Source organism: Ovis canadensis, chromosome 9, assembly GCF_042477335.2.
Source record: "Ovis canadensis isolate MfBH-ARS-UI-01 breed Bighorn chromosome 9, ARS-UI_OviCan_v2, whole genome shotgun sequence".
In the NCBI taxonomy this organism is placed as follows: Eukaryota; Metazoa; Chordata; class Mammalia; order Artiodactyla; family Bovidae; genus Ovis; species Ovis canadensis.
Window position 1 is genome coordinate 85,792,925 of NC_091253.1, and position 26,376 is coordinate 85,819,300.

The 26,376-nt window shown below is 41.5% G+C and overlaps 1 protein-coding gene across 3 annotated transcripts in view; it reads right to left on the bottom strand.

Annotated features, from left to right (window-relative positions):
* Positions 1-26,376, bottom strand: part of GRHL2 (grainyhead like transcription factor 2) — a 169,360-nt gene that overhangs the window by 97,051 nt on the left and 45,933 nt on the right. For all 3 annotated transcript variants that reach the window (XM_069600433.1, XM_069600432.1, XM_069600431.1), the window contains exons 3-6: positions 19,199-19,266; positions 14,283-14,676; positions 4,578-4,633; positions 1,655-1,811 (exon numbers count right to left, since the gene is read on the bottom strand). In XM_069600433.1, the coding sequence (XP_069456534.1) occupies positions 1,655-1,811; positions 4,578-4,633; positions 14,283-14,676; positions 19,199-19,266 (675 nt within the window). The remainder of the gene's footprint in view (positions 1-1,654; positions 1,812-4,577; positions 4,634-14,282; positions 14,677-19,198; positions 19,267-26,376) is intronic.

Below are 26,376 nucleotides of genomic sequence, written 5' to 3' on the forward strand. Positions count from 1 at the left end.
ACAGTTTCATTTCCCACAAATAGAACTAACCCTCATGGATGTGAAAATTCTTTCAAGTCACTCCAGATAGGGATCATATCATGCCCACTCCTTGACTTTTCATACTGTTCGTGGGGTTCTCAGGGCAAGAATACTGAAGTGGTTTGCCATTCCCTTCTCCAGTGGAGCATGTTTTGTCGGAACTCTCCACCATGACCCATGTTGGGTGGCCCTAAATGGCATGGCTCGGCTCATAGTTTCACTGACTTACACCAGGCTGTGGTCCATGTGATCAGTTTGATTAGTTTTCTGTGATTCTGGTTTTCATTCTGTCTGCCCTCTGAGGGATAAGGATAAGAGGCTTATGGAAGCTTCCTAATGGGAGAGAATGACTGTGGGGAAAACTGGGTCTTGTTGCGATGGGCAGGGCCATGCTCAGTAAATCTTTAATCCAATTTTCTGTTGATGGGCGGGGCTGTGTTCCCTCCCTTTTGTTTGACCTGAGACCAAACTATGGTGGACCTGATATAAGTAAAAGAGAGTGAAAAAGTTGGCTTAAAACTCAACATTCAGAAAACTAAGATCATGGCATCCAGTCCCATCACTTCACGACAAATAGATGGGGAAACAATGGAAACAGTGACAGACTTTATTTTGAGGGGCTCGAAAAATCACTGCAGATGGTGACTGTAGCCATGAAATTAAAAGATGCTTGCTCCTTGGAAGAAAAGCCATGACCAACCTAGATAGCATATTAAAAAGCAGAGACATTACTTTGCCAACAAAGGTCCATCTAGTCAAAGCTACGTTTTTTCCAGTGGTCATGTATGGATGTGAGAGTAGAACTATAAAGAAAGCTGAGCTCCAAAGAATTGATGCTTTTGAACAGCGGTGTTGGAGAAGACTCTTTGAGAGTCCCTTAGACTGTAAGGAGATCCAACCAATCAATACTAAAGGAAATCAGTCCTGAATATTCATTGTAAAGACTGATGCTGAAGCTGAAACTCCAATACTTTGGCCACCTGATGAGAAGAACTGACTCATTTGAAAAGACCCTGATGCTGGGAAAGATTGAAGGCAGGAGGAGAAGGGGACAACGGAGGATGAGATGGTTGGATGGCATCACCGACTCGATGGACATGAGTTTGAGTAAGCTCCAGGAGAGGCCTGGAGTGCTGCAGTCCATGGAGTCGCAAAGAGTCGGACACAACTGAGCGACTGAACTGGACCCCTTGACTCCTTAGTAAGCACTGGGCTGCAGCAGGCTTTTAAGCAGGGCTGCAAAGGGCCTAGGGACACATATGAATTGCACCCTCTTTTACAGAAGAAAGCCCAGCTCTTTCCCACCCACAGATAAGCTTACTGGAAAAATGAACATCATTTGATTGAAAACAATAATGATAGTAACTAGATACCACGTGGGCAATGAATGAAGCTGAGAAAATTCCTTGGATACAGTCAGAAAGCATGTTCCCACCATGTCTGTTCCCTGGGGTTTATTGGTTACTGATTAAAATGATAAACTGCAAGCCAATAAGTTCTTGTGCCCCAATTCTGACATTTGTTCTAGAATTATTTACTTTGGAATTTTTTTCCATGCCCTTCCACAAGGCTGGTAACTAACAATGCTTTCATCTGATCCCTCCATGCTTTATTTGAGAAAGGAGGCTCCTACCCTGACTTTGCTGATGGGGTGTCGGAAGCACTTGTTGTCCCCTGTCTCACTGAGCGTGATGGCATAGAACTGTCCCTTGTTGAGGTAGGTCATCGGGCCCTCCCCTTGCTTCTGACGGAGAGATTTGGTGGCTTCCAGGGTGTACTGAAACGTGCCACTGTGAACAGAAAGCAAATAGTGGTCAGATTCACTCAGACATTTCTGCCTTTAAGATCAATTTCACATCGATAACATTTTGTATGAACATTAACCAACGTTTACTCCATTTCACAGACAAAACACAGCATGTGGCAAAAGAGATGAGACCATACCAAAGGTCACTGCTAGTACAGGGCACATAACATTTCTATTAGTGGCCCATAAACCAGATGGTTAAGAAGGGAGAAAGTCCACGGCATGCCCATCCCACTGAGCCAGGCAGGGCCAGGGGAGCCTCTGTTAGGTTTTAGCTGGCACTTTGCAATGCCTGAACTTAGACAGGACTTGCTTCTTTCATGCTAGCAATAAGCCATAGGTGTGAGTACATTTGTTCAATCGATCCATATACTTAACCTTCTTTTGTCTAACTGAGGTGTTGCACATAACTACATCCCACTTTAAAATATCTCAGAATATAAAAATCTAGAACTCAACACTCATTACTGAAACCTCTAGGGAATCTAGTTTCATAATAGGGATTATTTTTTGATTTGGGGGTCTTGTTTTCTAAGCCTGCAGAAGAACTCACGACAAGGTTACTGCTCTAAAGCAGGAGGTTGCAAACAATGGTCCCTGGGCTAGAGCCAGTTGGCTGGCTGTTTTTGTAAATAAAGTTTTACTGGCCCACAGCTACACTCATCTGTTTTTATCTCCTCATGGCTGCTTTTGCACTGCCATAGCCCAGCTGAGTAGTTTCGACAGAGACTGTGTAATTCTCTAAAACTAAAATACTTAATATCTAGCCTATTACAGAAAAAAAGTTTGCAGATCCCTGCTCGTAATAATTTCCCTAATATTTGACAAATATAATTTAACTTGTAAAATGAAAACAGACTTTCCCAACTTTGAAAAACATAGCCATTGTTTAAAATGAGCAACAAATATGAACCACCATCTTTTTTATTTAAGATGCTCATTCAGAATATTTATTTCTGCCACCCTGCAGGATGGCACAGATGATGATCCAATTGCAAATGCTTTGTCTGTTTTCTGGATCATCAGAAACTCTTCACTGTGTCTATTTTTTTAGCCCTTTAAATTTCAGTCTGTGAAAGACTAGGTACAAAAAGATTCAAAGTTTGCTTCCTAAAATGATCTACCTATAAGATTACGGGGGACTCTTGCTTTCTATGTTGAATATTTCTGCAATGTTTCATATCTTTTAGCTTATATAATGAAAAATAAATCTGAAGGACAAAATAATATTTCTCTTATTTGATAAAAAAAAATCTTAGGTTAAAGCTGATAAACAAAGTAAATTCCAGAATATGCGTCTTAGAATAAGGTGGGAAATAAATCATTCAAGATAGAATCTATTCCACTGTCATTTTGCCTGGAAAAAGCAATTTTGAGATAACCACTGAATCAGAAAATCTGAGACCTAGACAGGATATTAGGAATCCCTGCTTGAAAAACATGAAGAAATCCGTGAACTTTCTCCCCAGATAAAAGCACATATGAACACAAATGATTCACGCCCCCCAGGCTGATCCACAGCACAAGATAAGAACCACCTTCTTCATTTCACAGCTGAGAAGAGGCTGAGAAACTCACTCACTCTAGGGGACAATGACAGCAGCAGAAAGCGAAAACAGGGCAGGAAAACGGTAGGTCAGTGCTTTTTAATGGCCCAATAGCTGGTTGCATGGTTATCTGGATGGATAGCATGTAAATTACCCATGCATTTCCATATTTTAGAAGTTGATTCGAAACTTTCTTCTCTGCCTTTTCCCTACCCTTCGCCGCCACCACTGCACAGCCAATTTCTGTCTGGAACAATCTGGAGAGGATGACTGGGGAGCCTAAGGTTGGAACAAGACCCTGAAGGAGCAGAAAGACTTTAAGAGAAAACAGACAGAAGAAAAGAGGGTCATACATATAAAAGTAAAGGGTCAAGAAACACAGTGGGAGAGGAGGCTTACAAAGCATGGAGGGCTCTAACCACCTTCATCAGGAATTTGTGTTTTATTCTATCTGAAATGGTGAAATCGCTGGTAAGATTCGCAAATGGGAGAGATTCATTCATTTACGCCCTTCTCTCCCGTCTTCAGGCACCTCTGGAGTGTGTGGCTAGGAGGATGGCTACATCATTACGCATAACAAGAAACAAAAGCGGGACTTCCTGTTGGTCCAGTGGTTAAGAATCTGCCTGCCAGTGCAGAAGACATGGGCTCTATCCCTGGTCCAGGAAGATCCCACATGCCATAGGGCAAGGAAGCCTGTGTCCTGGAACTCCTGAAGCCCATGTTCCACAACAAGAGAAGCCACCACAATGAGAAGTCCATACACGGCAACTAGAGAGTAGGCCCTGCTGGCCAAAACTAGAGAAAGACTGTACGCAGCAATGAAGACCCAGCACAGCCAAAAAACAGAAATAATTAATTAATTTTTAAAAAGAGGGAATAAAAGTGGAAGGACAGATGTGAAAGAAGTCAAAAAGGAAGGAGAAAAGGGGAGAAAAAAAGAGAGTTCCATTATGTACATGTTGTGTTGGAGGCCCAAGTGTCTGATGTTCAGAGGAACACCTAAGAAGGGATATCTAGCCAACTAAAGGACAAAGAAAAGAGTATGGGCCTCAGAAAACTGATCAAGATTGGAAATAATAATTAAGAAGTCATTGTGCAGAGAAGAAGACTTTATTTTAAAGGTGCAGAAGTATAACTTGAAGAAACATTTAAACAGTTATTGGTGCATCAGTGTCTAGGGGCATCTCCTGGAAACCTACCTTGATGTCTGATCGTACATGTACTCCTCAGCCCCAACTGAAGCACTCCGGAATTTCTGCAAAATACAAAAAGTCATCAAAATTAAAACCAATAGGTGAGTCACTATGCTCCCCGCCCCACACCAAAGTGGCAAAGGTATCCAAATTGTCTTTTCCTTGTTTTAGAAAGGAAAATTACACATTTTTTTGGTATTGTGTTTTCAACTACAGTGAAAATAGTTACCATTTGTATACAGAACTGACATAGTACCTGCACATTGACAATTATATTCAACATAAAATGTATTGGTACTTTTCTTCACATATTCACAGGTGCTTTCAGGTACTGGAAACTGTTTCCTCAAACATTTAAACATCTCTTCTATTTTCTTATCTCCAACACTATTCCAAAAGTCACGAATTCTGAGTTAATGGAACACTGAATACAAGGAGGCCACACAGCATATCATAAGCCCTATTGAGAGTGTTAGGAGCATAGTTTCGGGAGCAAGACTGTCTAGAGTCAGGTTCTAGTTCTTTTACCTGCTGCCTGTGTAGACTGGGGCAAGTGCCATATTTTCTTCAGCTGGAAAATGCATAGCTGTAGTGATGAGAAGAATTAACTGCATTATTAGCAGTGAACTAGTAAGAACAGTTCCTGGAATGTGGCGAGCTCTATCTACCTGTATGAAATTCTGTTCTGTAGTGACCACTTGACCATATCTGGTGCCCTTCTCTAAGATCTTCATTATCGCAACATTGTTAAGGGTGAGTCTGCAGAGGAAACTCTAAGTCATAATATTACACATGAGGAGGTTTGGGTTCACAGACATCAGTTGTTGTATATTTAGTGCAAGTTGGATGCATTTTACTACATTTTAGAACCTTTTCAAGCAGATGCACAAAAGCGCTAACTCTTGATCCTAAAGTGAATATAACAGAACTTCGAAGAAAAAGCACTTGGTGGATCACATACATTTGGACCTTCCACTGTGGCCTTTTTTCTAGTCTCTCTAAGAAACAACCTTCTTGCTTCTCCTTTCTCTGTCATAAATGTTCATTCTTTGACAAGTAATTCAAAGATTTCCTTCTCAGGAAAGGGTTTGGTGGTGTTGTTCAGTTGCTAAGTTGCGTCCAACACTTCGCGACCCCACGCCAGGCTTCTCTATTCTTCACTATCCCCGGGAGTTTGCTCCAACTCATGTCCATTGAGTCAGTGATGCTATCCGTGCATCTCATCCTCTGTCATCCCCAAGAAAGGGTTAGCCCCAGCTATTTTCCAGCCACCATCTCTAACCACTATCTCTAGGATGGTGGTTTATTTTCCAACCACCATCTCTAGAACACAGTGGACCCTTACATCACAGTTTATATGTATATCAGATATAGCTATATAATTCCATGTCTTTAATCAGTCACCAATTTTTAGGTCTTATTGATGTATTCATTCATCCACTCTTTCAGTAAATATTTACTGAGCATCTACTTTGTATCAGATACCATGCTAGGTGCTATGGATACCACGGTGGAAAAGAAAAGATGCAGGCCCTGTTCTCATGAAGCTTCTGGTCTAGTAGATGGAAAATATTAGCCAAATAATCATTCATTTAAAAATTTATAAACCATGTGCAAACACTCTGAGGAACAGCAACAGAGTTCTAGGACAGTACATCACAACTGAGAAAGTAGAAATCAGCCCCATGACAACCAGCCTAGATGGTTCTAACAGGATGTACTGTTTCCAGTGGCACAACAGAGAAGACTAACAGAAGATAAGCAGTGCTCCCAACAGAAGCCCAGAAGACAGCAACACAGCTACACAAGTGAGCAACGCTCCCTCCTCCTGTGGGACTGATGCTTTCCTAGCAAAGATATCCTCAGCCTCGCTTTGTTCATCACCTCCTCTGAACAGTGACAACAGAGACACCCAGTTTCTAGACCGCCCCCAACATCTTGATATACACAGTCCAGAACTAGTTGTCACTTCCATGATCCCTTCTTAGATTCATCCAGCACAAGCCCAAACACTATCAAGAGCTCCTCCTAATTCTCTCTTATGAGCTGTCTGTCCCTAAGGCTCCCCTGCAGAAACAGACTAAATAAATGCAACTGTGACTACAAATATGTTTGTGGTAGTCTTTGGCTGGTGGACTTAGATCCAAATAAAACTGATTTTACTAGAAATTGAAAGGAGAGGACAAGGAGGTCTTCCCTAAGAAAGTCACACAGGAGGAAGGGTGTGGAAGGTAGTAAAGAATATTCTAGAAATAACACTGTTCAACAGAACTTTATACAAAGATGGAAATGTTGTATATCTTCACTGTCTGATACAGCAGCCACTAGCCACATGTGTCTACTGAGCACTTAGAATGGAGATAACTGAGGAATTAAATTTTAAATTTTATCCAATTTTAATAGCTGCACGTGGCTAGTGACTACAGTACCTACTGCACAGCACAGATCTGAACCATGGAGCAGCATTCATAGGGGTCTTGAGGCAGGAGGAGCATATTAGGCTCACAGAACTGAATGAAGCTCAGAGCAGAGGGCACCAAGGGCAAAGATGGGCAAGGTGGAGGCGGGAAAGGTGGAGGAGAAACAGAACGCGCAAGGCCCTGAAGCCCAGTTACAGATTTAGATCTTGATCCTAGAAACAATGGGATTTCAATAAGAGGGTGTCATGATCAGATTATAATTTTGAAAAGACCATTCCAGGTACAGTGTACAAAAGGGGACTGTTTTACAGACCAGAGATAATGATAGCTTGAGTCAGTAAGGTGGAAGCAGAATGGAGACAAAGGAAGGATTTCAGAGAGGTGTAAGCAAGTGAAGTCGGAGACTTTTCCTGGTGGGTCAGTGGCTAAGACTATGTGCTCCCAATGCAGGGGGTGTGAGTTCAATCCCTGGTCAGGGAAGTAGATCCCACATGCTGCAACTAAGAGTTCAGATGCCACACCTGGAAGATCCTGCTAGATGCAACTAAAAAGGGCCCAAGTTCAACTAACAGCTGGCCCAGCCAAATAAGTGTATTAAAATATTTTTTAAAAAAAGAGAAGTTGATAGAACTGATAATGACTTAGACCAGGATGATAAGAGAGCAAGTATGCAGGAAAAAAAACCCTAGTTTCTTCAAACACCAGAAAGATGGTGGTGTCACTCCACTAGGGTGGAAAATAATTTGCAAACCAGGTTTTGTATAGGTGGAAAGTCAAACTAGGGGCTTCCCTGGTGGCTCAGATGGTAAAGAATCTGCTTGCAATGTGGGAAACCTGGGTTCAATCCCTAGGCTGGGAAGATCCCCTGGAAAGGAAATGGCTACCCACTCCAGTATTCTGGTCTGGAGAATTCCATGGACAGAGGAGCCTGGTAGGCTATAGTCCATAGGGTCACAAAGAGTTGGACACAACTGAGCAGCTTTCACTTTTACTTTTCAAAGTCAAACAGGCAGTTGGGCACAAAGGTATAGGATGCAGAGATAACTGGACTAGAGAAAAAAGTGTGCAAAGTATTCAGGGCATAGATGGTAACTGAGCTATGGGCATAAAGCCAAAAACTTCTTCAAGAGGCAAGTAAAGTATCAAAGTATCAAATGGTGCTGCCAAGTAACAGCTTTAACAGAAAGGGGATTTCCAGATCCATTCTATGCAAGAGTTGGATAGAGGGCTCCTACAATGGCAGCCCACTCCAGCACTCTTGCCAGGAAAATCCCACGGACGGAGGAGCCTGGTAGGCTGCAGTCCATGGGGTCGCTAAGAGTCGGACACGACTGAGCAACTTCACTTTCACTTTTCACTTTCATGCATTGGAGAAGGAAATGGCAACCCACTCCAGTGTTCTTGCCTGGAGAATCCCAGGGACGGGGGAGCCTGGTGGGCTGCCGTCTGTGGGGTCGCACAGAGTCGGACACGACTGAAGCGACTTAGCAGCAGCAGCAGCAGCAAGGGCCGGAATAACGCGACATCCAATTCTCATCAACTTTGACTACAAACAGAGAAAACTAAGGGCTTCCCAGGGGGCACTAGTAGTAAGCAACCCGCCTGCTGATGCAGGAGATGTAAGAGACACGGGTTCAAGCCCTGGGCTGGGAAGATCCCCAGAGCGGGGCATGGCCACCAGTCCCAGTATTCTTGCCCATGGACAGAGGAGCCAGGCGGGTTACAGTCCATCGGGTTGCAAAAAGTCGGACACAACTGAAGCCACTCAGCACAGCACAGCACATACAGAGAAACCTAAATCTTCCCAAAGTATAAAACTTGCATTCTAAGGATTTTCCAAAATTTTTCTTGGTTCAAGAACAAAATAATAAATGATAGACGTTTTAGTGGTACTACATGCACTATTTCGAGTATTTGAAATAAAAAGTAATAAAATTGGTTGCACTAATCAAAAGCAAAGCCATGATCCATTGTAGTAACTGAATCAACATTTTGAAGGTTTTATTCTTCAGTTAGGGGAGGAAATGAACTACCATTTAAAAATCACATTAGACAGTGTTTAGATCCAGGGTAACTTTCTGTATCAGTCTACAGATGAATAGGACATCAATGGACATAACCATCATAAGTCTGTTGGGTATGACAAATAATAATTCTTTGATTTCATTACAGGATTCTCTGCAAACTACATTAATTTGACAATTAACTTACCAAGGGCTAAGTAATGAAATACAAGGTAGAGATATCTCATCTTCCCTGTAAATATTGGGTGGGCCAAAAAGTTCATTAGGTTTTTCCATAAGACATTATATTTATATACATGTATATAATATAATCAGAGAAGGCAATGGCACCCCACTCCAGTATTCTTGCCTGGAAAATCCCATGGACGGAGGAGCCTGGTGGGCTACAGTCCATGGGGTCGCGAAGAGTCGGACTCGACTGAGTGACTTCACTTTCACTTTTCACTTTCATGCATTGGAGAAGGAAATAGCAACCCACTCCAGTGTTGTTGCCTGGAGAATCCCAGGGATGGGGAGCCTGGTGGGCTGCCGTCCATGGGGTCACACAGAGTCGGACATGACTGAAGCGACTTAGCAGCCCCAGCAGCAGCAGCATATAATACTGGAGTGGGTTGCCATTTCCTTCTCCAGGGGATCTTCCCAACCCAGGGATCAAACCCAGGTCTCCCACATCATAGGCAGACGCTTTAACATCTGAGCCACCAGGGAAGTTATATAATATATATTGTATTTCCATATTTATAAATTTCCAGATATTATGGGGAAATCTGAATATATATTATATATGATATCAATTATTATATACATTGATATAATGATAATTATTATTGATATATTACATGAAATATTTAATATATTATATGAAATATATGTTCATATTTTATATTTTCAGATATTATGGGAAAACTTGAATAAAGTTTTTGGCTAACCCAATGGTTCTCACTCCTGAGCAAACTGGAGGACTAAATGGGAAATCGACTTCTCAGCCCTCTTGCAGTTAGTTGAGACCATGCGACTAGTTCTAATCAGTGAAATGCGAACAGGGGGAGCAGTACCACTTTCAGATCAAAGTGTTTACAAGCCAGTGTGCCATCTCCATGGTCTCTCTTCCCCAGCCAGGGTGATCCTGAAGTCACATACAGAGATGGTAACATCACACGATGGAGAGAACCTGGATTCCTGATCAGAAGAGGGGTCTATAGACTGGTATCAAGATTATTAGCAAGAAATAAAATTTCACTGTCTCATATCACTAAGATCTGGAGTTTCTTCATTCCTACAGCTAGTTAGACTTCTGTTAACTGACTTAAACAAAATTGTAGACTAGAATAAGCAAATTCATTCTTCCTCTTTGATTTTTATAAGGACAATACACATGACTTTTCTATAAAAACTCTTTCTTCCCTCTCTCAAGTTTTACAGGTTTCCTAGAAACCTGCTGGGGCTTCCCTTGTGGCTCAGCTGGGAATCTGAGAATTCCCTACAATGAGGGAATTGCAGGGAATTCTGCCTGCAGTGAGAATCTGCCTGCAATGCAGGAGACCTGAGTTCGATCTCTGGGTTGGGAAGATTCCCTGGAGAAGGGAAAGCCTACCGACTCCAGTATTCTGGCCTGGAGAATTCCATGGACTGTATAGTCGTCCATGGGGTTGCAATGAGTCAGACACGACTGAGCGACTTTCACTTTCGCTTTAGAAACCCGATGGGTGTCAATACTACCCTGATTTGTATTTATCAACTCGACTGTTTGCTTGTTAGCTGTGTGGCAGTTGGCACATTCATAAGCTCTCTGCATCTGCTTTTTTCATCTGTAAAGTGGGAAAAAATAATACCTTCCTTGCAGAATTGTGGTATAATAAATATTAAATAAAATGTGTAAGCCACAATGCCTGGCACACAGTAGTACTCAATAAACAGCAACTATTGTTATGTCTCTTCACAGATTATATAGTAACCTTCTAGAGCACAGAAACCAAGGCACACCCCCTTCTCTCTACTCCCACATTTAGCAAAATGCCTAACACCCAGTATAAACAAATATTTACCAAATGTGACTACAAAGAGGATATAGAATAAAATATAAATCAAATTAGCTAAATAAATTCATTAAAGAACTTTTTAATGCTACTGGCTTGAATTGAACGAAACTGCTCCCTTCCTTGGTATCAGTACACACACACACACACACACACACACACACACATATAGAGAGAGAAGAAGTCATCTGTAATAGCAAATGAAACTTGCTAATTCAACAAGTAGTAGGGATTTTAACAGTTTGCCTAAAGGAAGTACTAGGTTTTAGACAAATTTTCCTTAGTGAAATTTACTTAGTGAAATCACTCTGAAATCACCTAATCTTATAACTTGTTAACAATGCCATGGCTGAAGATCACCATAGATCATTTCAACTAATTTACATCACATTGAAATACCTTATGCAATGTAAACACTGATTTCCAAGACTAGGAGAGCACCTAAACTAAATTCAACGGAAATAATTTTCACATTTAGCTTCTGGTAAGTTGCTTTCTCCTTCACTTCAAAATAAAACCCCGAATACAATAGCTTCCTTTCATAAGCCTCTTTATCTACAACACAAGCACAACTGATAACACATCCCCCAAATAGGGTGACGGTTCCGTTGACATTGGACCACATCCATGGACTCTTCTGTGACTAATGGAATATTTCTGCACTGTGTGAGAAAAGCATTAGTAGCAACCCTTTAGTGAAAAAGTATGCACCTCACATTCCTTTGTGGAGTGATTTGCTTTTGCCTACAGAAGCACCCCTGACTGCTCGAGGGCAAATCAAATATTCAACAATACCAAAACCCTACAAGATCCCTTGCTCAGTTTGAAAAAAAAAAAGAAAAGAAAAGAAGAAGGGGGACTTCCTTGGTAGCCCAGTGGTTAAGAACCCACCTGCCAATGCAGGGCATACAGGTCAATCCCTGATCTGGGAAGATGCCATAACCCTCGGAGCAGCTAAACCCATGCACCACAACTGCCAAGCCTGCTGCAGCTGCTGAAGCCTGCGCGCCTAGAGCCCGTGTTCCGCAACAAGAGAGGATACTGCAGGGGGAAGCCCAGGCACCGCAGCTAGGAAGCGGCCCCCGCTCGCGCCAGTAACCACAGGAAAAGAAGGAGAGGGGAGCGGGGAGAGGAAGCGTGTGGATGATTTTCAGCCACACAGGAAGCAAAGAAGCAAACCTGAAGATAACATTGTCACTACAAGGACACTGAATGCTTGATGTAGAGCTACCAGAACCCAAAAAATATGGAACCCTGATGAGCACAGCGAATCTATCCCGTCTTGCTCTGCTCTTTCCCCAAGCTCATAGAAAGCAGCAGGCATTCAGGAATGATGAGCCAGGAAAGGAAGGGCTGCTAGCGTGACTTGTCTACTGTGAGCCCCTACCAACGCTGAAGAGAGCTGGCCCCTTTTGTCCCTCTCATTGTCATATGAAAGATGAGAAACAGCTAACGACATGGATAAAGAACACTCAGATTAAAAAATGAACGCATCTGGGTAAGGTACTATGTTCAGCAACGGAACTCCTGGGAACCAGAAGGCCCCACGTTGTCTCTGAGTATAGAGGTAAGGGTCAAGGCCATTGGCCCTGGAGACCAACAGCTTGTGGCAAGTCCCATCTCTGCCACTTACTGTGGTATGTTCACAGCTGCCCTTATGCATCTCATTTGGAAAATAGAGATGACAATAATAGTACTACCTCGTGGAGTTTTGGGAGGATTACATGAGTCCATATTACATAGAATGATGCCCAGCACAGAGTAAGTGCTCATCAAATGCTTATTATTTTAAGATATTATTATTTAAGGTTACATAGCCATAAAAAGAACACATTTGAGTCAGTTCTAATGTGGTAGATAAACCTAGAGCCTATTATACAGAGTGAAGTAAGTCAGAAAGAGAAAAAAAGTATCGTATATTAACACATATATATGGAATCTAGAAAGATGGTACTGATAAACCTATTTGCAGGGCAGGAATGGAGATGCAGACATAGAGACCAGACTTGTGGACACAGTGGGGGAAGGAGGGGGTGGGGCGAATGGAGAGTATCATGGAAACATATACACTGCTGCTGCTGCTGCTGCTGCTGCTGCTAAGTCACTTCAGTCATGTCCAACTCTGTGCGACCCCATAGACGGCAGCCCACCAGGCTCCCCCATCCCTGGGATTCTCTAGGCAAGAACACTGGAGTGGGTTGCCATTTCCCTCTCCAATGCATGAAAGTGAAAAGTGAAAGTGAAGTCGCTCAGTCGTTTCTGACTCTTGGCGACCCCAGGGACTGCAGCCCATCAGGCTCCTCCGTCCATGGGACTTTCCAGGCAAGAGTACTGGAGTGGGGTGCCATCACCTTCTCCGACATATACACTACCATATGTAAAATAACCAATGGGAATCTGCTGTACGACTCAGGGAGCTCAAACCTGGTGCTCTGTGATGGCCTCGTGGGGTGGGAATGAGGGTCAAGAGGGAAGGGACCTATGTATCCCTATGGCAGATTCATGCCGCTGTATGGCAGGAACCAACACAATATCGTAAAGCAATTATCCTTCAATTAAAAATAAATAAGTTTTTAAAGAAGAGTTGCTTTGTTTTTAAAAAATGATGAGCAGGCAACACCTTTGGCTGCCATTTGGAAGCTTACAAACTAGAAGTCAAGGTGAAAACTTTAAAAAGTAGGAAACTTCCACACAAACAGCTCTGTTCTTCACAAATATGTGATTGTAAAACTAAAGCCAATAGAGGAATCTGTCATCTCAGAGTCAGGAAAATGGGAATATTCCTCCACACAACCAATGTTTTAATAAAATCTGTTTATAAAGAAGGAAGCAAACATGTTTTTTAAAAAAACAAAAAACATGAACTCACAGTTGAATCCACTCATCCCACATAAAAAGCAAATAAAGGGCTTCTCTGGGGGGCTCAGTGGTAAAGAATCCATCTCCAATGCTGGAGACAGGAGTTCTATCCCCGGTCCAGGAAGATCCCACGTGCCGTGGAACAGCTAAGCCCAGGGGCCACACGTATCGAGCCTGTGCTATAGAGCCCATTCGTTGCAACTACTGAAGCCTGGGTCCCCTAAAGCCCGTGCTCTTCAACAAGAGAGCCCACCGCAATGAGAAGCCGAGGCACCGCAGCTAGAGAGAGCCAGCATGCAGCAATGAAGATCCCGTGCAGCCGAAAAGAAATAAATACTTTTTTTTTTTTTTTTTTAAGAGCCAGGAACTCACCTCTGCGTTTCCATCTTTGAAGCTCTCGCTGTAAGTGCTGTCCGGGGTGCTCCGCTGGTCGTCCTTGAGGTAGGTGCTATGGCCGGCCATGGACGGCACGCCATACTGAGTCTGTTCAAAGATAACCACGCGTTGCTCCTCCCCTTCTCCCCGGGGATAGTGCACAGGTGGGGTCATGAAAACCGGGGTGAACTCTTCAGCCTTCACCACTGTGATTCCTGACACGGGGATGATGGCTGGGCTCTCGGGGACGTTCGTGCTGTACTGCTCCCGCTTAGAATTCTCCAGGTGGCCTTGATTCAGGCAAAGGTTCACTGGAGCAGTCTTCAGGACCTGAGCTCGGTTTTCTCCTCCGCTCGAATTACTCTGGGCTTCACTTGTGCCGAGACAGTTTCTGCGTATTGAAACCCGCCCCCCAGCAACAGGGTAGAGTTAGAAAAGTCGTCACTTCACAACTCCTAATAACTGATGCAAGCAAGAATCAGTGGATGCTAATGCATTGGGGGGGGGGGGGGGGGAAATGATGGTGAACTTTACAATGGAATGAAATGGATCTTTCCATCACTAGAAGTAGGACAAGCACCTCCATGTGCCTCCTGGTAACATGCAATCAGCCCCACCTAGAAAATGCTCAACAAAAAACAAATGCTGACTCTAAATCAAACCAAGCTTTATATCTAATTTCCAGTTCTTAGGCTGTATGGGAGCTGGAAGAATAATTTAAACAACACTGAAAAGAAACAATCACACAAACCAGAATATCACACATCTTACTGACCTGGTTTTCTCAATAAGTCAGAGGCATGAAAAAAGAAAGAAAGGTGGGAGACTTGTTCTAGGTTAAGAGATTTAAAAGGCATGACAACCACATAAGATGAGCAGATCTTGTTTGGATCCCGATCTAAAAAACCAAAGAGGTATTTGTGAGGCAATGGGATTTTTGAGACAATCAAAATGAACTGAAAGTTAGCTGATGTTAAAGAAGTACTGTTCATTCACTTAGATATGATAATGATTTTGAGATTATGTAATAAAAAGTACTTGTTTATTTAGAGATCCATATCAAATGGATATGGACCTCTAAATATGTCATGTCACAGGTGAAATGACATAAAGTAAGCCAGGAACTTATTTTAAATACTATTGCAATAAAAAAAATTTTTTAAAGAAATAAAAAAGGGAAAGAAAGAAATGGTGAAGAATAAATAGGTATAAGGAAAAGTTATCAAGTACTGAATCTGGAGGATGGAATGGGTCTTTGGGGGTTCATTATATCACCATTTTTTTTAATATGTTTAAAAGCTTTCAAAAGAAAAAAAATTTAAATAGCCTTTTTTAAAAACACAGGGATTTGGTAGAAACCAATACAATACTGGTTTTGTGGTCTTGGTAAATACTGGTAAAGCAATTATCTTTCAATTAAAAATATTTTTTAAAAAATTCACAGTAATTTTAAAAATAGGGGCGGAACAATAGGTTGAAGGAGACGATTGGGAAGAATAGTTTTCACTGTTCTGCAGGCTAAACCCTTTGCAGATAAAAATAAGATTATGAGAACTTGTCATTAAAATATTTTCACTAAATTGAGAAAAAGCATGAGCTCATTGATATCCTTAGCATTGAATTACTATCAGGACTTAAGGAAGTGGTGTAACTGGGCTTATGTAAGACAAGAGCTCTCAGATCTCACACCTTCTGACTGGTACAAAGAGAAAAAAAGGATTTAGAAAATTAATTCTTACCAGGATAGGATGAACCATTTGCATCTATACTGCAGGATTTTGAGTGAGAGCAGAAGCAAAGAGGAAATTCTTACTAAATGAGCACTGTTGACAGCAAAATGATTTTACTAACAAAGTCCTAGTAGTCAGTAAGGTTTGAGGCCATCCCTTACTTATTTATAGATTATCCTGAATGACAGAAAGAAAATGCATGTTTTGTATGCAGCCCTGTCCCTGGTGTCTGCTTTTTTTAAACCAGCAGGGGCTTTCTCGGGTTTATAGGCATTTTTCATCAGGAGAAATATTTGAACAAAATTGGTTCTTCTAAGAATTGAGCTCTCTGGCTCCTCTCTGTAAAGGAAGTCAACTGGCCTCTGAACTTGCCTAACTCTCAAACAGGGCTTGGTATTTTTAGCTTTGATTTTTCAGATAAAACTTCAAAGGGAAGCTTGGGGAGAAAATGGCTCCTCATGAGCAAAACCAACAGAAAAATACCTGAACCTCTCTGAGTCAGTCACAGACCTAAAGAAACCACTCTAGAAAGGAATCCTTTAGAGAATAAAATCACAAGTCTATAAACATTCTGGCTTTCAGTAATAACCTGCTTTCGTGGCCAAATCAATACAATGAATCTGTGTCTAAGGCACAGTGAAAATTAGATATTACGTTTAATCTGAATCCAGTGAACAGATGATGCCAAAACCCAGACCACCCATTTATATCAGTATTTCCTAAACCTTGTTGCTTAGAACATCACATGGCATGTTAATACATGTTCCTCAAGAAAGGAGTCCATGATAAAAATCAATATTTTTTTTAAAAACAGCTATTGCCACAACAAGAAGACCACCCTGGTGGGTCACAGCCATGAACACAGTAAGGGCCCCAAGGGGTTCCTCCAAATGTTTAACTGGAACCCAGAATCTCTCAAACTCGTTTTATGCAGTACCCTTTGGATAATATCCTGCAAGTTGAGTGTAGAAGGGCTGGTCTATGTTCAGTAGCTACCAAAGCAATTATCTACTTTTTTCACACTTCTGGGCTTTGCACAAGCATGGTCTTACTGACTTGGCCAAAATATTCTAAATTAATCAACTCCTCTACTGTCAGAGTCCATTTCAGTCCCAATTTCTTAAGTCTGTATTTCATGTAAAACACTTGGATGCTAAACAAGAAACACAAGTCAAAATATTTTGGGCATTCTTATAAATAAATAAGCAAGTGAATAGAGTCATGCCAATATAGTTGAATCTTCTTTACCACGAGACAAGGAAATAATAGATTCAGCACTGTCCTATAATGTGTAACAGTGCCTCTGCAGATAGCACTGACTTTAAAAGCTGATGCCAGAGAACTTTGAAAGTCATCCCCAAAAATGGGTGATCTGAACAAAGTTAAGAGCAATTGTAAGATACTGACTCACTTGAAATAGAATTTAAAATTGAACCAAACATTATAACTTGAGGCAAAAATGCAATGCTAAGAATGGTGCATGAAAATATACTCTTAAAAAAAAAAAACAAAACTGGACTCCTGTCCTTGAGATTACTTTTCAAAGTGGTGACTTCTGTATACAAACATTTGTAATGATATTATGCCAGCCCACGGCACCTTAATTCATGAGTACACTGCAGACCAAATGATATCCTTCCAAATTACATTTAACCAGAAGTCTACAAAGTCATAATTAGTCTATACAAGGTAATTTGTCTATACCTCACTGCCAGCTTTTTTAAGGCACTCTGTATATATCATAAAAACGGCCTTTAAAGTACAATGGGCAGCTGTCGGTCTTTAGGGTTGCTCTAAAAGATACTTTACCAAAACATGGCCTCTTGTATCTATTATGATACATACAGAGCACACATTTTAAATTCATTCTCCCCATCTCCACCTCCTGCATGCGTCCCTAATCTTTCTGTGATTACCGGTGTAGGATTTAAACTTCTTTAACTTATTCAATACTGACTGGATGGAGGAAAAGTTATTAGACCTAAAGAGTATCAGCCTCTTTCTCCCTGTCATCACTGCTACTAACTAGTGCCCGGGTCCCCAAAGCAGCATAAAGTTCCAGAAGATCCCCTTGGAACAGCAAATCCTATGCAGACAGCCTTCACCTTCTGCTGGGGGTATGCCCTGGAGTTGACACACAGCACAATACCACTGGCTGGCGGGGTGGTCTCCAGTGCTAGTCACATGACAAGATCACAGGGTCACAAGCAGTTCCTATCAAGGGCAGAAAAGATTCTGACATCTGTTTTAGTAGGAGACTTCATTTCTCTTGGCTTTATGTTTCCAAGTAGAAAACCCTTCAACAGAAGCACTGTGGCTTCTCCATTCCTCTGCAGGGGAAGAGATATACTTGATTGGTTGTGTTTGGGAGCTACTTTGGGAAAAGTAGCTGAGCAAGATGGTTCGGACTTTTATGGGTCCTCCTTTATGTCTGGATCATCTTGGCCAAAGAAAGGGGACAGACACTCTAGTCACCTTGGCCAGGCCATACGTCCCTTCAGGGAGGCCTGAAGTCCTGCCTGGGACTGGATGATAGGTCATATCTAAGTCAGTACTGATAACGTTACAAATTGCCCGTTCAAAATCACATTCTCTAATTAGCTTCATCAGAAATAAAATTGATTTTTTTCTCCTTTTTAATTTCAATCTGTGTCTTGTTTTACAACTGGTTCTTAATTCAGGATTGAAGGGAAAGAGTGTTACCTATGGTCTCCTAACATCTTTCCTGCCCCTGACAGTGTCCTCTGCCACCCGTGGCTCCCTACCAGCTCCTCCCTGGACTGAGATGAGCCTGGCCTCCTTCCTCTCCCCCTTACCAAAGGTCATCTTCAAATGTCTCACTCCCTCAAGAGCCTCATCACAGTTACACAGCCACTGAATTAACAGAAAAGTTCACACTAGCAGTGGGCTATCTTGCCAGGATATCACCTCTGTCTCTTCAGATTTGCAGCCTCCTTGGAAGACACTGATGAACCTCTGCAAATTGCAAAACCAAAAACTACAATTTGCTCTCCCAACTGAGAAATCCAGTTTTGGTCCAGGCTCCAAAAGACAGGGAGCAGACATTAAGCTTCTTAACTCTCATATCCTCTCAAGAACAAAAGTTATAGTTTAATATTATTGTCAAAAACAAAAAAGGAGTTATCTGGAGAGTCAGGCATATTCCTGTATATATCATCATACCTCTTATCCTGGTCTTCTTGGCTGTCGGTGGCTTTGCTTACAGACAGTAGCCTCTTGTCTCGAGGAACCTGAAATCATGACCAACCATCAGTCAGACTTACATAGACGCAACTGTGACCTTGTGCAGAGAGCTTGACACCAGCATAAGCAAAGAAAATGAAACGGAACATTCTCTGGAGAAAGGTGGCAAATTTGCAATGGCCAGGAGATGGTTAAAGGTGGGAAGCCTGAGTAGCAATGACAGTGGACCAGACACAAAACGGTGATGACTGATGCAAGGTCACAGCGTTCCTGATTGTGCTGTGCTCTGCGGACACAGGCAGTTATCGCTGGACCTGAGCACCTCTTGAGTCCTCCCCTCCTTGGTTCGGCACAGATGAGGGGAAAGGGTATCTGTACTCTGGAGCAGACAGAAAGCATCTTGGAGCTACAAGTATCCCATTAAGGAACAGGACTGACCCTCCATTGTGATGAGGGACTCTATGCTGACATGTAGAGGGGCAAACTGGGGAGTGGGCTGCACCGTTCAGTGATGAGGCAACATCTAATACCTGGGCCACCTTTATCCACCCTCCCTACATAGCTCACGGCTTGCCTTCCACCCTTCTTCTTCTAATGCACTTTTATTATGGACTTCACAACTACAGTGCCAACTCATTACCTAAAAGATTATTGAAAAAGCGTTACTTGAGAGAAGGGACACCCTGACCAGCTGTGTTTCTGAGCATCATCTAATCACCTGACGGCACTATGGATTGCTTTTCTATCTCTACCACAGTTCTCCAATACATGAACTGTGGGTTTAGATTTGTTTGGCTGGTTGGATGTTTTTGATTTTTTTTTAATCAATTTTGTTTTTTCCCTAAATCTCCAGATCTTCCTTCTAGCCACACACCTTTGCACTGAAAATGCACCCTGTACTATTTTGACATAAAAGAGTGTTTATGAGAAGTCTCTCTTTTCTGGACTCCTCTTGCAGTCCTCATGGATGGTTTCCACTCACCCAAATGTGTCTGCAAGCCCAGCCAGCTGGGTGAAAGAGGCAACACAGCTGAGTGACTAAGAGTCCAGACCTCGACCTGATCGTTTGGGTTCAAATCTCAGCTCTACCACAAACTAACTCTGCCTCAGTTTCCTCAGCTGTAAAAAAGGAATAGTGGTGGTTCTATACCTTACAGGGTGTTCAGTAAAATTAGAAGAGTTAATTTTTTAAAGGCACTTAGCATGGAAATTTATGAGCGTCTGCTAAATAAAAATAAAGTAAATCAATTTTAAGTCCTTCATGAACATATCAATGTTGAGGGTCTACAGAGTAGCAGCATTACTACATGCTAAACAAGAAACAAAATGAGTAAAACAAAACCATCATCTACTGAAGGTGACAGATAATCACAACATTTTAATACCAAGCAAACCCACGGTCACAGCAGCATAATTCACAACAGCCAAAAGGTGTAAATGACTCAAATGTCCATCTACAGATGAATGAATAAACAAAATGTGTTATGCACACACACACACACACAATGGAATATTATTCAGTCTTAAAGATGACATTCTGATACATGCTATAATATGACTGAGTCTTAAAGACATCCCTCTGAATCCCATGTGACTCGGATCCATCCGCTTCCCCGTGGAGGCCTGCCTCCTGGCTCGGCCCCCCACCTCTTTTGCCTGGGTTATTGCGTCAGCTAACTGGTCTCTCCTCTCCTTCACTTAGTCCCTGCAAATCCATCTGGCTCCATTAAGAAGAACCAGAGTGATCTTTCAGTCGGACCCCACCATGCCTTCAGATTTTCTCCCTCCCATCTGGGCCACCCTGAACCATGTTAACTTTTGGCTTCCCAAAGATTGTCCTTCTTAGAGAAACTGAGACCTCTGAACTCAGGCCCCTTCCTCGAGTCTAGACTCACCACTGTACATCCCTACCTGAATATCCTACAAGCACTTCAGACTCAACATACAATTATCCTTTTCCCCAAAGCGCTTCTTCTGTACTCCGCCTTGGTTAATTTGAGCATCAGCTGAGCTACTATGATCCTAGTTAAAGAGTTCTCTCATCAAATCTCTCTCTCTCTCTCTCTCTCTCTCTCTCTCTCTCTCTCTCACACACACACACACACACACACACACACACACAGAATCAGTTGCCAACTTTTATCCAAACAAATACTCAGTGATCTCCTGAACATACTGCTTTGTTTCCGTGTTCCGTGACTGACTAAGTAGAGTGGCTGATTTAGAAAGAAGCTCACAAATGCTGATCCAGGGAATAGCTACCATTAGGTCTTACTTTAGGGCTTCATTCTTTTTTATCTGGACAATCGCAACAACCTGTTCACTGGATTCTCTGCTCATAATCCATCTCCCTGCGGCTGCTGTTGCTATAACATGTGTAAATCATGTCTCCAGTCTACCAGGCCAATGTTCAAAAATCCTTCAGTAATAGAGAAAATGATGTCAAAGAATATAATAGAAAAATTACAGGAAATTTCATTTTCTTTAAGCTTCTATCCATTTTCTACACTGTATATAAAATGAAAACAAAAGGCTTTATTTTTAAATTAAAAATAAAGACTTTTTTCAAAAATTTCTAAAGCTTATGAATATTTATTAAATAATTTATTCACTCATTCATCGAGCAAAAAAAAACAAGGCCATGTACCTAGCCCTGCACCCCCTCTTGGGGGAATAAAGCCCAGCCCACCAGCCTGGTCACTTCCATAAGGAGTCGCTGCCTTCCTAACCAACCTTGACTGCCCTCCCCCTCACTCACCTCCACAGTGCAGCAAGGCTGATTCCTTGGATTTCACTGAATGCATCCTGGAGTCTGACCTCCCACGTTTTCTCGTCTCCTGTTTGCTTTGCCTAAAATGCTCCCTCTCTGTATGCCTACCTGAAAAACTCTCCTCTGCTTCCCCGTAGAATAGGCACTGCTTCCCATCTCTTATGTCTCCTGCATTGGCAGGTGGGTTCTTTACAGCTAGCACCACCAGTTTCAGTCCATGGGGTCGCAAGGAGTTGGACATGACTGAGCGACTGAGCACAGCTCTGGAAAACCTGAGCTCTCTGGAAGGCTGGCACACCCTCCTCACTGCACCTGGAGCACATCACCTTCATAGTGTTTACTGCCATGCACTGTGGTTATAGGTTTACAGGACTGTTACAGAGGTCCTGGACTGTGACCTCACCAAGGTCTTAAATTGGGTCCCATCTGCCTTTGGATACTCAACCCACCCCCCTAGTATCTATCACCATTGCTGGAAGGTCGTGGTGAATTAGCACTTGTTGGATGGATGGATGAATAAATGGATGACCAATGGTTAGACAAACAAACATCTTGGTGTCCATCAGCACCAGGTCAACAGAATAGAGGGGAACCAACTGGCCGGGGAAGAACATTTTCACCAGAGCTAGAATCAGATGATTACGAATCAACAGCTTCTTCAGGGGAAAAGTAAAGTAAGCCAGAGTAAATCAAACCGCATAAAAATAACAAATGAAATCTGTCATATTTTTCTGTCATGCCTGAAATTAATCAAAAGGTCACAAGTGACTTCAGAGCTGTTGTTGGTGAGTCGCTTAAACCCAATAGAGAACGAGGCTAGTATCTGAGTCTTTAAATTACGACAAAGTCTAGCATTTTGGTTATTTTTACAATAGATTTCATCTAAGCTTCAAATGCATATTTTAAAGTTTTGAGCATATTTTCAAATGGATTCCATTAAAGCATTTTTTAAACAGGGTAGAGTGCTATGGACTGAACTGTATGCCTCCAATGTTTGTATGTTAAAACCCTAGTCTCCAATGTGGTTAAGATTAAATGGGGCTTCCCAGGTGGTGCTAGTGATACAGAATCCACCTGCCAATGCATGAGACACAAGAGATGTGGGTTTGATCCCTGTGTCAGGAAGATCCCCTGGGGTAGGAAATGACAAACCACTCCAGTATTCTTGCCTGGGAAATCCCATGGACAGAGAAGCCTGGGGGGCTACAGTCCATGGGGCTACTTAGTTGGACACAACTGAGAGACTGAGCGCCTAAGGGTAAATGACTTTCTAAAGCTGTGGCCCTAATCCGACAGGACTAATGCCCTTCTAGGAAGAGGAAGAGATGCCAGGAGCATGTGTGCACAGAGGAAATGCCACGTGAGGCCACAGCAAGAAGGGAGCCATCTGCAAGATGGGAAGGAAGCGAGGCCTCTCCAGAAACCAACGCTGTCAGCACCTTGGTCTTGGACTTTAGTCTCCAGAACTGTAAGAAAATAAATCTCTGTTGTTTAAGGCCCCCAGTCTGTGATATTCTGTCTCAGCAGCCCAAGAAGACTAACTGAGACAGCCTAATGACATAGATATTGGGCATGTACAGGATTGCCCTGGGACCTTTGCAAATTCCACTTAGTTGCCTGAGCTGAAAATAAAAGACCTGATTGGATTCACTCCAGTGATCCTATGGGGACAGTTTTACAATACAGGTGGAAAGACTTTGTAGTGAAAAAAGTGTTACACCAAGCTACACTTGTGCAGTTTCCAAGGACAGGGACCACCATTTCTTTTGAATGCCTGCTGCATGTCACACACATTCCTCTCTCTACTGTCCAGAGAGGTGATGTACTCCAGCCTCAGCAGTGAGGGGAAAACGGTATGTTTTACAAAAAGGATCGATTTTTATTTCCAAAGAGGTATAAAAAGTCTACAGAATTTAAATGATACCACAGTAGCAATAGCTACAGTAATCTGACTTCCCCAAGTTTATATTCAAAAAAATAGAATCTATATTTTTTTTTCCCTTAACACTTTACTACAGAAAGAAAGTCCATTCTCAAAGTAGATTTAACTTTGTTATAACTTTACTACCAGCGTATACAAACTGTAAACAAGAGAGGGCTGAGGCCTGAAAATGATCATTTGCACACAGAGTTTTTAGAAACAAGGCTAATTCTTTAATGTTTAAAGTTTCAAGCAAAAATATAGTGAAGCTTGAGGGAAATAAATGAGCTATGTAACTCTGCTAGTCCAAGCAGTCTTAGAAAACATTTTATTGGAATATTTTATATTCTAAATTAATAAATTAATCTAGGAAAATATAAATTCAACAGTAGGAGTTTAGACTTGTTTATAGATTGAGGGTTCTTTTTGGGGGGGTGGGAGCAAGTAGTGATGACTATTTACTTTTTTATTTGAGGTCTGGTTGATGTACAATGTTATATAAGTTTCAGGTGTACAACACAGTAATTTCCAGTTTCTAAAGATCATACCACATTTAGTTATTATAAAATATTGGTGCTATCCCCTGTGTTATACAATTGATCTTTGTAGCTTATTTATTTTATACATAGTAGTTTATAACTTTTAATCCCCACCCCAAATTTGCCCCTCCTCTCTTCCATCTCCCCACTGGTAACTATCAATTTGTTCTCTATATCTAAGTATGTTTCTTTTTTGCTATATTCACTGGTGTATTTTTATCTTTTAGATTTCACATATAAGTGACATTATATAGCATTTGTCTTTCTATAACATTTCACTAAGCATAATATCCTCTAAGTCCATCCATGTTGTTACAAATGGCAAATTTTCATTTTTTATGACTGACTAGTATTCCACTGTGTGTGTGTGTGTGTGCGCGCGCACACACACACACACCCCACATCTTTACCCATCCATTGATGGACACTTAGGTTGCTTCTGTATCTTAGCAATTGTCAATAATGTTGCTATGAACAGTGAGGTACACATATCTGTGAATTAGTGTTTTGGGTTTTTTCTAATATATGAGAGTGGAACTGTGGGGTCATATGGTAGTTCTATTTTTAGTTTTTTGAGAAACCTCCATTTTCCAATTGTTGAACCAATTTACATTCCCACCAACAGCATAGGAGGGTTCCATTTTCTCCATATCCTCAAACAGAGTTTTATGTAAACTCCCTACTCTGTATCTTAAGCAGAATTTCAACTTTCCTTTTAATAGTAATAATGTGCAAAAGGAGAGGTAATCTAGGTACCATATTTACCAATACTTTACCCTTGGAGTCTATGGGAAATTAAATTCTTTCCCAAATTACTAATGAGTTGTGTTTCAAGGTATATTTCTCTTTTTCATTAATATGAAAGAACTTTCATCTAATAAAAATATCTGAAATTATGTCCATTTCACAGTAGTGGAATAAAATCTGTTTTTAAAAAATAAGAACAATATATTTCTTCAAAATTATCTTAATATATTTCTTCCTAGTCTTATAAAACTAACATATCTGCTTAATGAAGTTATAAAGGTTACCAAAAAGCTTTAATGACCCAAGTGATTAAATCATAGTCACTTTAATGATGTTACCAGATTTTAATGTGTCAAGCTTAACTATTTTTTATAATAGATAAAAATAGCTTTGCAATTTCTTTCCAGGGATGAGGTCATTTTCAAACATTAAGTATTAACACAAAAGTCTAATAAATTGAAACCCTCAAGAAATAGCCTAGAACAGGAAACAGTCTAACATGATAAGTTCTGTACCATCCTCAATACTTTCTGAAAAGGTTCACCCCAAAACGTTTAGAAATCATCCTTGTGTTTTTCAAATTAGCTTCTCAGTCAAAATATATAAAACAGTCACAAACAAAAGAAGAAACGAAAGCCTGCCAAGAAAGCATCTTTGGTTTTCAGGCTCAGTTGTTTTCAGGTGCTTCCTTTCAGTGTAGGAAACTGCCCTACTTGCATGAAATGGAGATTAGCCCCTACATCCTTTCATGTGGACCCCAGTTCCCAAAGTGAAAGCCCCTTTTTGCCAAGTCAGGAGTCATGTTGGGAATTGTACACCTTCACAAGAGAGCTGTGAAATCTGCCAATTCCAGCTCTCTTAGTAAGGGGGAGAAGTCAACCTAGACTGCAAGGGTGCAAGTAGAATGCCTTTCCTTTATTTCTCCAGCACTTTCTAACCATAAAAGATGCATTTATTTGAGTCAATAATATCCTCATTTAAAATAGCCTGGATGGGCCAAACTATCTCTATTAAAACACTACCTTTAATACAGGACTCATACCTCCTATCAGGTTGGCCAAAATGTTTGCTTGTAACAGCTTACGGAAAAACTCGAACCAACTTTTTGGCCAGCCCAATATCTCATCTTTGATAAGCACAACTCGGAACTTCCCTGGTGTCTCAGATGGTAAGGAATCTG